General features: G+C 44.8%; 1 protein-coding gene across 1 annotated transcript in view; it reads left to right on the top strand.

Moving 5' to 3' along the window:
• GPI (glucose-6-phosphate isomerase) overlaps nucleotides 1-10,857 on the top strand; it is a 31,890-nt gene that overhangs the window by 14,422 nt on the left and 6,611 nt on the right. Inside the window, exons 5-12 of the mRNA XM_079988421.1 lie at nucleotides 13-96; nucleotides 183-329; nucleotides 2,556-2,627; nucleotides 6,066-6,110; nucleotides 7,005-7,058; nucleotides 9,281-9,341; nucleotides 9,793-9,836; nucleotides 10,568-10,720. Coding sequence (XP_079844547.1) covers nucleotides 13-96; nucleotides 183-329; nucleotides 2,556-2,627; nucleotides 6,066-6,110; nucleotides 7,005-7,058; nucleotides 9,281-9,341; nucleotides 9,793-9,836; nucleotides 10,568-10,720 — 660 coding nt within the window. The remainder of the gene's footprint in view (nucleotides 1-12; nucleotides 97-182; nucleotides 330-2,555; nucleotides 2,628-6,065; nucleotides 6,111-7,004; nucleotides 7,059-9,280; nucleotides 9,342-9,792; nucleotides 9,837-10,567; nucleotides 10,721-10,857) is intronic.

Here is a 10,857-nt window from a genome sequence, read left to right as displayed (position 1 = left end):
TTGTACTTGCAGAAAGTTCGCAGCGGTGACTGGAAAGGCTACACGGGAAAAGCCATCACTGATGTGGTCAACGTTGGCATTGGCGGATCAGATTTGGTGAGCTGTTCTGCTGTGTGAGTTCTCCTTGCAAAGGAAGCATTTGGTCTAAATGTTTAGCTGCTCTGACAGCCTTTTCTCTTTAGGGCCCCCTCATGGTGACAGAAGCCCTCAAGCCATATTCCAAGGGCGGTCCTCGTGTTTGGTTTGTCTCCAACATCGACGGTACCCACATGGCCAAAACTCTGGCTGAGCTGAACCCTGAGACTACACTCTTCATCATTGCATCCAAGGTACGTCCCAAGTCCTTTAATCCATCAGCAGCTCATGCTAAGTAGAGGATTAAATATGGAAAGGTGACCTCTAGACCAGGCTTACCCCAGTCTGCCCTAGCATCATATGGCCTGGGGTTGATGGTAATTGTTGTCAAATTGTGGGCACCAGGTTGGGAAGGCTGCAGCACATTGCCTTTGCTCATGCCAACCTAGGCAGGGGAGAAGCTTGCCCTTGGTTTATTGAAGTATTTGTTAGCCAGTAGCTTTAGTTAAGCCTGCTGGCTTTGGGCTTAGCTGAACTAGGAGGAAAACATGATAGATGATGCACTGATTTTTCAGACACTTGGCTTTTTATGCAAGCTGTACTTTGCTAGGGTTCCTCAGTATTTTATCTGAGAAACCATAGAGTTGGAAGGGACTCAAAGGGTCATCTAGTCCAACCCCCTGTAATGCAGGAAAAGGCAGGCAAGAGTATAGGAAGCTTAAGTGGGAAGAGAACTTCAACCTATAGACTTTGTTTTGTGAATTGGAACTCCCCAGTTCCTCAGATTTTTGTTGTATGTTTATGCAATGGTTTTGTTGATGCATTTAATATTGTATTGTGGGTTTTAAGTATTTATGCACACTACCCTGAAATCGGCTTTTGGGTAAAAATGTGGTATAAGACTTATTGAAAAAGAAATAAATCTAGGTTTCCTGCCTGAATGCTGTTGAGAAGACCAGCATCTCATGGCTCTCATTTGCCTGGATGCCTTTAGACAATTGGTTAGGTTTGGAAAGGGATGAATAGCATTTTTTTTAAAAAAAGCTTGCTTTATAAACTAGTCTTTTGTTATATAATGAAAGAATTTTTTGGAGATGGATGGGAGAGGAGGAGGACGTGATGTTGGTCCTTAAAGCTACATTTTAATGGTTGAATAAACTCCAATAGAGCAGGGTGATATTGACGGAACTGCATGACTGGCCATGTCAACGTGTTTCATAAAGAGGGAAATATTTTTTTGCTGATGAGCAAATTGGGACTGTCTGGAAAATCAAGGGGAACAAAGGGCCCCATGTTTAGATCCACAGCAGATCAGTCAGAGCAATTATTGGCTTGAGTGATTTCAAATCTTCCTGCAAGTTTAAAATTAGCAATCATAAGAAGGGCCCCATCAATCTGAATGTTCTCCAGTGCATGCCCTCATTGTAATGAATGGGGTTTGCACAGGTCGTTGTCCTGATGGCTATTACCCAAAGTGTGTGAGAGTTCTAAATGACTTTTAAATTCTCAAAAGGTAGTCATTAGGATTGTGTGTGCTGCGATTTTGAGGGGAAAGTGCAGATGTGATGGAATTCAACTTCTTGAGAACATTAAGTAAAAAAGGCAAAGAAGCGCACAAGATGGTTTGTGTTGGTACTAGCAAGCTATGTTGCTGGCATTGCTTGGGAATTCAAAGAAATGAAAAAATCGGTGGAGTTTTTAAAGGTTCTGTCCGCCATCTTGTTTCAAAATGGCACCCAATTGGATCCAAACGTAAGATGAAAACCCACTTCTCAATCACAGGAATTGTCATGCTAGATTTGGTTATGATATCTTTATCTGAATGTGGATGGGCAGACAAAAAACTGTTGAATGGTTTCTTTAAATGTAAAGGTTCATCATTGTTCCACCTAATGTGTATGTCTTTAAGGGGCCAGAGCAAGGGCCAGAGCAAGATAACGAGACCCAGCTTTACAGCTGTGAAACATAGCAGGTGCTGCCAAGTTGCATTGATTAAGGTGTGTCAGCATTTGCATATAGTATATAAGGAGCAGCACCTAGCTCTACCATTACCTTGGGGGTTAGGTTGGTGGTTGGGTCTGGTTTGTTGTTAATGTATTTAGTGTATAAGGAGTTTTTGGTTTTTTTTGTAATTAAAACCTTGCTTAAGTTATTTTTGAGTCCCTTTCTTTTTAATGCATGGTCTCCCCAGCAAGCTCTCTGTAGCGCTACCATACTGCAAATAGCCAACAAAAACTTTTCAAAATATAGATCTAGAAATAATAATAATAATGTAGGTAAAGATAATACAAATAATTATATTTTATAAAGTATGTAAGAACTAGAAACTGCTAAAATGTGAGCCAAGGCTCTAGGTGTGCAGATAGGAGCATCTTGGACTTTGCCTGTAGTTTCCTCATTGTGCTTTCTGTTCCTTAAAAGTTGCCTAAGTGGCTTGTCTAAGTCTTTAACTGTTTTCCCCCTCTTCTCTTGGTGCACAGACTTTTACCACCCAAGAAACTATTACCAATGCTGAAACAGCCAAAGAGTGGTTCCTAAATGCTGCTAAAGATGTAAGTGAAAGTTCCTTGGTTATGTGCTCAGTTGTGTAAATAAATGAATCTGTAAAGTGGCAAATGACTAATGTAGATATAAAGGGAGCCAAGAAAGAGACTGGAGTCAGCTTCAGTAAACATTTCCTGCCTTGTCCCATGGAAGCAAATTTTTACTTGTGGTTTGCAAGCCTTCTCCATCTCTAAAACATTTTTGGTGCAAGAGTGTTGGGTGCCGTTTCTGCTGTCTTAATTCCTTCTAGGAACTGCTACATGCTTTTGCCCAGGTGGTCACAGAACTGTAGCTGGAATCCTCTATAAAAGTTCCAGCTGAAGCTGCAAACTGGGAGCCAGTCTTCAGAATGTGTTTGCCCATCCTTCCTTCCTAGTTGGCATTTAGCTATGATCCTCTGCACCAATACTAACCACAGTTACCTCTACAGCCGTGGTTTGCAAATGCATCTCAAACCATTGCCTCATAGTCTGGTTTATGAGGGAGCCAGGTGACTGTTGGTGGACATGACTGAATGTGGGGAAGGAATGGAGGGCAGGCAGTTTCCTGTGTCATGAGAAGGGAGCACATGCCCCTCAGGCAGACTCCAGCCCTGCAAATGTTGTTGCAGGGAGAGCCTGTGTTCCATCTGCGCAGGCCTGAGGTGTCTTAGCAGACTCCTCCCTAGGAAAGTTTTGGAGCCAGTTGGGCTGCAAGGAAACATGAGAGTAAAGGCAAGCTAGCGAGTGCCCCTTTGATATTTGGCAACTCCTTTGCAGCCTGAAACCAGGTTTTACTTGAGACAGGACTTGGCCTTTTCAAAGGCAGATGCCTGAACTATGAATAGGTTCCCTGAAGTGGAGCCCTGCGTTCTCCAGCAACTTCTAAAAGGATGTGCTGCTTCTTTGCTATAACTATCTTTATCCTGATGGGAGGGGCAGAGTTGCCTGTTTAATGGAGTCTAAAAAAGACACACTGCAGACACTGAACTGCAGATGAAGCTGGGGTTGAGAGGTTGTTAATTGCTGCATGGTATGGAGCAGTTATGGGACGCAGGTGGCGCTGTGGGTTAAAGCCTCAGCGCCTAGGGCTTGCCGATCGAAAGGTCGGCGGTTCGAATCCCTGCGGCGGGGTGCGCTCCCGCTGCTCGGTCCCAGCGCCTGCCAACCTAGCAGTTCGAAAGCACCTCCGGGTGCAAGTAGATAAATAGGGACCGCTTACCAGCGGGAAGGTAAACGGCGTTTCCGTGTGCGGCTCTGGCTCGCCAGAGCAGTGATGTCACGCTGGCCACGTGACCCAGAAGTGTCTCCGGACAGCGCTGGCCCCTGGCCTCTTAAGTGAGATGGGCGCACAACCCCAGAGTCTGTCAAGACTGGCCCGTACGGGCAGGGGTACCTTTACCTTTACCTATGGAGCAGTTAAACAGCCTTTTCATACTGGCACATGTTGCTCTTGCAAAATGCCTCTCCACCACCTTCCAATTCTAAAAATGATGAAATCGCTAGGAAGAAACCAGGACACCCCCCCCCCAAAAAAAACCCCAGTTCCAGTAGGGTGGAATCTGGAGGGCTGTAATCTGGGTTGGAAATAATCATCATGGCAAGTAAGGCAGAAAGTTCAGGGCTGGATCCAGCACTTCTGGGGGACTGAAAGCGAGGCAAGCTCAGTGTGCAAGCAGTGGGTACACTACAGTAGGTGCACTATAATATTTTTATTTATACTCCTCCCAATATAAGCATACAAAACACACCAAACCCTTTCGTGCTTTTTAAAACAAATGTAACTATCTTCAACCCCTAAACTTGCTTTCTAGAATGATAGAATATTAATATACCACTGTTTAATTGATACGCCGTTTAATGCCCAGGAGGGGATCCTTGGCATTGCTTTATGCTCTGCCTCTGTGCCCAACAAGTCTGGTGGTGTTGCTGTTAAATGCCAGGTTGGTTTGATCCAATGCTGTGCTTTTGTAACCGGTGTATGAGCTGCAGCTGGTAAAAAGTACCCCTGTGTGCTTATGCCATCACTGCATGGTGGTGAGCTGTAAAGTCTTGAGAAGGAAGTTGGTTGTGCTCATTCCACAGGTGAATTCATTTCTGCAGCAGGAACAGTTCCCTCCAGGTTTGCTGGAGTACAACCCACCTCCTCCAGCCCCCATAGGTCAGGAGTGATGCGAGTTGTTGTCCAGAGACTTGGGGAGGGGGTACCATGTTGGGTACCTGCAGGGACGCAGATGGCGCTGTGGGATAAAGCCTCAGCGCCTAGGACTTGCCGATCGAAAGGTCGGCGGTTCGAATCCCTGCGGCGGGGTGCGCTCCCGCTGCTTGGTCCCAGCGCCTGCCAACCTAGCAGTTCGAAAGCACCTCCGGGTGCAAGTAGATAAATAGGGACCGCTTACCAGCGGGAAGGTAAACGGCGTTTCCGTGTGCGGCTCTGGCTCGCCAGAGCAGCGATGTCACGCTGGCCACGTGACCCGGAAGTGTCTCCGGACAGCGCTGGCCCCTGGCCTCTTAAGTGAGATGGGCGCACAACCCCAGAGTCTGTCAAGACTGGCCCGTACGGGCAGGGGTACCTTTACCTTTACCTTACCATGTTGGGTACCCCTGCTATGTATAAACCGGAGCTCAACTCTACTCAGTTGGTCAGCTAGTAATAATATTTAAAGCAAGCTTAGCTACTCTGGAGAACAGTCAGCAAATGCTGTCCCAAGGGAATACATACCTGAGTTGATGTTTATCGCAGGATGTTTATCTTAATTGAATATTAATTGAGTGAGTGGCTTTCATGTTGTGTTCTCAGAAACGTTGACTTTCCTCAGCTTATTGATGTTCCTTGATAAGAAGCTCAGTAATGACTGACATGCTCTCTCTCCCGAAAGGCAGTTTGCCCACCTCCTACCTGATTTCCCACCTGGCTGCACCTTTGGTGTTGGGAATGCTCTGAAGTGCAAACTCAGTTCGTTATTCCAGCTCTTGGTAACACTTGGCAGCCTGTCTGGCATCCCTTTGGACAAGGACTGTTGTGTAAAGCATAGCAGGAATCTTTTTGTAGGGTACAGGATATCATTGATTCATGTGACACTCTGTAAAAACAAACACACAGGCAGAAAACCAATTTTTGTGGTAGCAACAGTTTTTAGTATGTTAGGTTTTAACATCTTCTTTCACCTGGTGGTTTCAGTAACGTTTATTGTGGTGGTGATTTTAGGAATGAAGGACTTCCCTTTTTTTTAGACTGCTGGCTTTATGATGAGTTAAATTTTGTTGGAGTTTTTAAAACGATGTATGCTTTTGCTGAATAAAGATTCCATGAAAAAAAAACCCTGATAGGATATTTAGCCTTGGGGAGGGGGAGCAGCAGTGGTGGTCTCTGAACTTTAGTTATGATTTCCAGGGCTGTCGTGGCAGTTCAGAATATCTTGATTGTTTCGTTACCCAACAATCTTCCTTCCTTCCTTTTCTTTCAAGCCTGCGGCTGTGGCCAAGCACTTTGCTGCCTTGTCTACCAATGGGGTGAGTATTTCAGTTTATAAGTTTCTGCAGTTTTTTGCCCTTCTAGAACAATTTAATAGCAGTGTTGGGATCAACGTAATGTTTCAGGAGATCAGTGATGCTAAGTCTCCTGCTGCTTTTGTTGCTTTACAAAACAGCTGTTGCCTTGAAGATGTGGGAACATTTTGATGACTTTAGGTCTTCCCCTACCAAATTTGTAGCATATTTGAGGAAATTGCATGGCTGGAAGGAAAGGGTTAACCCCTCCCCTCCATTGCCATTCCTAAATCTCCTATGACACTTCTTGTTTGGCCCACAGCTGAAAATACATAATGGAAATAGAAAGCAATAGTATTGGAATATCTTGAAATATTCCACATACTGCACTTAGTGAATTGATGCTACCTGTGCTGGTTCTTAACTTGCCAAAATGGCCCTCCTTGCTGAAGCGAGTGTGGTGTCCTAACAACTCTCAGCAGCACCCTTAACAAACTACAGCTCCCAGAATTCTTTGGGGGATGTCATTGGCTGTTTAAAGTGGTATAATGCTTTTAGTGTATAGTGTGAATGTGGCCTTATTCTTCCTTCTCTCTTTAAGAAATACAGTCACAATAATATATTGGTTGCTCTGTCCCTATAGATGTAAATAGTGTTGCTGAGGGTTTCCCAAGAAAGCTCTGCTTTGATAAACATTCCTACTGCGGCTTCTCAGCCACTGAATGTGTTTTGAATATGTATTTTCCCAACCCTAACTGGAGATGCCATTGAGGGTTGAACCTGGGGCCTTCTGTATGCAAAGCAGCTGCTCCACCATTGAGCCACAGCCCTAGTAACTTTTGCAGGCTTCTCTGCCTAGCACCAATCTGATCTCTAACTGTTGCTCTCTCTCTCCCCCCCCCCTTCCCCCTTTTTTAGCCTAAAGTTAAAGACTTTGGAATTGACACTCAGAACATGTTCGAGTTTTGGGACGTAAGTAAAACATGCTATGCAAGTCTATCATTGGACAATAGGACAGTGCTTCTCACTCTTCTAGAATTCAGGCTCCCCACATACACGTTTTCCTCCGGATACACAGGGAATCATTGCATGCAGCCTACTTCTGCACCCAGGAACCTGTTGTGAGGCAGCAATGCTTCTGAATACCAGTTGCTGGAAGCAACACAGGGGGGGGGGGAGGTCTTGTGCTTGGCTCCTGCTTGTGGGCTTCCCAGAAGAGACGTCCAGTTGACCACTGTGAGAATAGGAAGCTGGACTAAATGGGCTGTCAGCCTGACCCAGACAGCTCTTCTTACATTCTTAGTTTTTTGTTTACTAAAACAACAAACTGTTAACGCTCAAACATACGTTAACATGTACACAGACAGATACACACCAATGGATCAGAGTCTTCTCCTAAACATCCAGAGCCAGTGTGGTGTAGTGGTTAAGAGCGGTAGTCTCGTAATCTGGGGAACCGGGTTCGCGTCTCCGCTCCTCCACATGCAGCTGCTGGGTGACCTTGGGCCAGTCACACTTCTTTGAAGTCTCTCAGCCCCACTCATCTCACAGAGTGTTTGTTGTGGGGGAGGAAGGGAAAGGAGAATGTTAGCCGCTTTGAGACTCCTTCGGGTAGTGATAAAGCGGGATATCAAATCCAAACTCTTCTTTTTCTTGTGTTAACCAAGTGGGGGAAGGAAAGCTTCCATGATTTTGCCCAATCTTTAAAGCCATACAGGTTGGTAAGCATCACTGCCTCAGGACCTGATAATTCCTAGGAACTGTATATGCCTTCCAGGTGTGAACCTCCCTTCTCAGTTTGGGATAGAATTAAAGTCCGTTCTGCAGCAGCAGCGATGTGCTGACCCCCCCCCCCCCTTTTGCTAATATTTGCAGTGCGGGGGAGCTTTGATGAAGGGCAGATTTTAGGGGTCACCACCATGAATACACTGTAGAAAGTCTGGCCTCTTTGGCTCTTTTGCTAAGGAACTTGTCAAAGGTCAGGCTAGAAGGCCTCTGAAAACATTTCAGTCTAGACAGCTGCTGGTAATAGGAGATAGTTTGCTGCTCCCAACTTCTGGTCTTCATGAGTTATTATAAGCTGTGACATTTTGCCTGATGGGAGCCTACTGTATATAATCTAGGTCAGTAAAAAGGTCAAATGTCAGCCTTGCTTGAGATCTTGAAAGTGGTGCAGGGGCTGAACTTCGATCTTTGAGCTTATCATAAACTGCCTGGCAGTGAAGAATCCAAAAGTTCATGACCGTCCAAGGATTTGGCTGCACCTTTTCCTTACCTCATCCTCCTGCCATAGAAAGGTGTCCCTTTCCCACTTCCCATGTGCCAGATTCCTCCTCAAGGTGCCCAAGCTCATGTGGCAAAGCTCTGCCCCAAATGCATATCTTGAAAGACCTGGCGCTGGGAATGCCCACTCACTCCCTTTCATCTGGCGCCTCATTTTTCCCTAGTTTGGTGGGTCAAACTTCCTCTTATCCCTCTTTTCTAAGTCCTAAGAATCCAAAAGTTCCAGGTTATAGCTAGTGCTCACTCTACTCATAGTAGACCTATTGAAATTTGTTTGCATGACTAACGTGGGTGCATTAATTTCAGTGATCTGCTCTGAGTAGCTACAACCCACAGTATTTTGCTTTAAACATTTGTTTTGTGATTTATGTTGTAATTGCCACTGGTGACAAACAATAACAGGCACTTTGGAACTCCTTGCCTCTTGATTTGAGGCAGGTGCCATCACTACAGTTTTTGGTGCCTGTTAAAACAACTTTGTTGAGGCAAACCTATGCAGACATTCAGAACTTGCATGTTTTATTTTTATTTTGCTACTTTTTGCATCTTTTGCATATTTTTAATATCTGTTTTCTATCAATAACTAATGTTTCATTTTATAAAACATAATATATTACATCAAGCAGTATATATATATTTAAAAATACTTGACTGACTTTTCCTGTAAACTCCCCACTCCCAAGTGATATAGAGATGTTGACATTTTGGGCTAGAAACTCCCCCATCAGCGACGCTGGCTGTGGAGCTAAAGGAGAGTTGTAGTTCAACATATCTGGAGAGCACCCAGTTGAAGTGAATTGGGGGTTCTGTGCTGGAGTGCTTTGCAGAGGAGTCCCTGGTGGTTTGTGCCTAGAATACCTTGGTCTTCTCAAATTACTTTCCTCTCACCCTACCCTCTTTTCTGTTTGCAGTGGGTTGGTGGCCGTTATTCATTGTGGTCTGCCATTGGCCTCTCCATTGCTCTACATATTGGTACGTACCCAGAGTTCTTGGCATTGATATCTTCTACTGCTACTATGCTGGGCTGATACCTTTGGTTTTGGGGGCTTAAAAAAAAAAGATCAAGTACCTTTTAGAAAGCTAACTATTTTTATTATTATTTAAAAAATTGAGTGGCTCATAACTTTGAGGATAGCTGTTTCTGGTTCTCAAAACTAGAATAGATATCTAATGAAAATGAGGGCAGGGAGCAGCCTTCTTCACTTCTTTCCAAATTGAATGCTGTGTTGACTCAGTAGAGTAAAATTGTACAGGCATGTTGGGTTCGGATAATCAAAATCCAAACCACAAACTGCTTTTGAGTTTGACAAACCCAGCAAGCAAATGAAACTGAGGAATAGAATTTTGCAGTTCTGTGGTTTGCAAACAGGCGTTTCCACTTAATAATACTGGTGTTTGCTTTTTAAAAAAAATATCTATTTAGGTTATGATAACTTCGAGAAGCTGCTTGCTGGAGCCCATTGGATGGTGAGTATTTGTTTATTCTTCACAGATGATTGTGTCTGTGTCTCCACCTATTTGGTGACTTTAAACTAGGATTAGACAAAGTCATGGAGGAGAGGGCTATCAGTAGCTACTAGCCAATTCTGATATGCTTTGCACTGGAAGCAGTAATACTTCTGAACACCAGTCGCTGGGAACCTCAGGAGGGGGAGTGTTCTGCTCTTGAACTCAGGTCCTTCAAGAGAGCTTTCCATTAAGGCCTCAGAATGGCCACTATGAGAACAGGATGCTGGACTAGATGGGTCATCGGCCTGATCAGAAGGGCTCTTCTTACGGTTTTAACCTGGTTGTTAGCTGGGGTTATGTAGGGCAAGCAAGAAACATCCCCCCAAAAAATTCTTAATCAGTCATCTCTCTGGCTTGGTAGATCACAAGCATTGGTCATACACAGTGAAAATCCATGCAACTCCCATTCACATTTACAGGAACTGGTTGAAGCACCACTGGCTGAATGGGTTCTTACTTTCCAGTATGTTCAGAGGTTCTAGTATTATCCCCCCCTCTGCCCAGTGCACTGTTGGCTTTCACAAAGTAAAAACTTCTGCTTTCTACTGCTAGAAGCCAGCTCTGCATTGCTCTAAAGAAGCTGGAGTTTCATGAGTGTGTATGAAGTTGGGTCCAGGATGGCCCTTGTGTGCTGTAGGTTTGGTTTTGATGACATGGGTGTGTTTTATATCCATTTATTTGCATAACAGGACAATCACTTCCGCACCACTCCGCTGGAGAAGAACGTGCCTGTGTTGCTGGCAATGCTGGGGGTCTGGTATATCAACTGCTTTGGGACTGAGACCCATGCGCTTCTGCCCTACGACCAGTACATGCACCGCTTTGCAGCATACTTCCAGCAGGTAAGGAGTCGTTGTCCTTGGAGTCATTCCCTTGTGCTCCTTATCGGTTGGTCGGCTCTCTGAATCCAGACTTGCAATCTTAAGAGTGGAATGAGGATCCTTGAATGTACATTGGGCACGTTGGGTGCAGGGAAGCA

Source organism: Podarcis cretensis (assembly GCF_951804945.1).
Source record: "Podarcis cretensis genome assembly, chromosome: 8".
NCBI classification, from domain to species: domain Eukaryota; kingdom Metazoa; phylum Chordata; class Lepidosauria; order Squamata; family Lacertidae; genus Podarcis; species Podarcis cretensis.
This window is presented reverse-complemented; position numbering and strand designations above follow the sequence as displayed.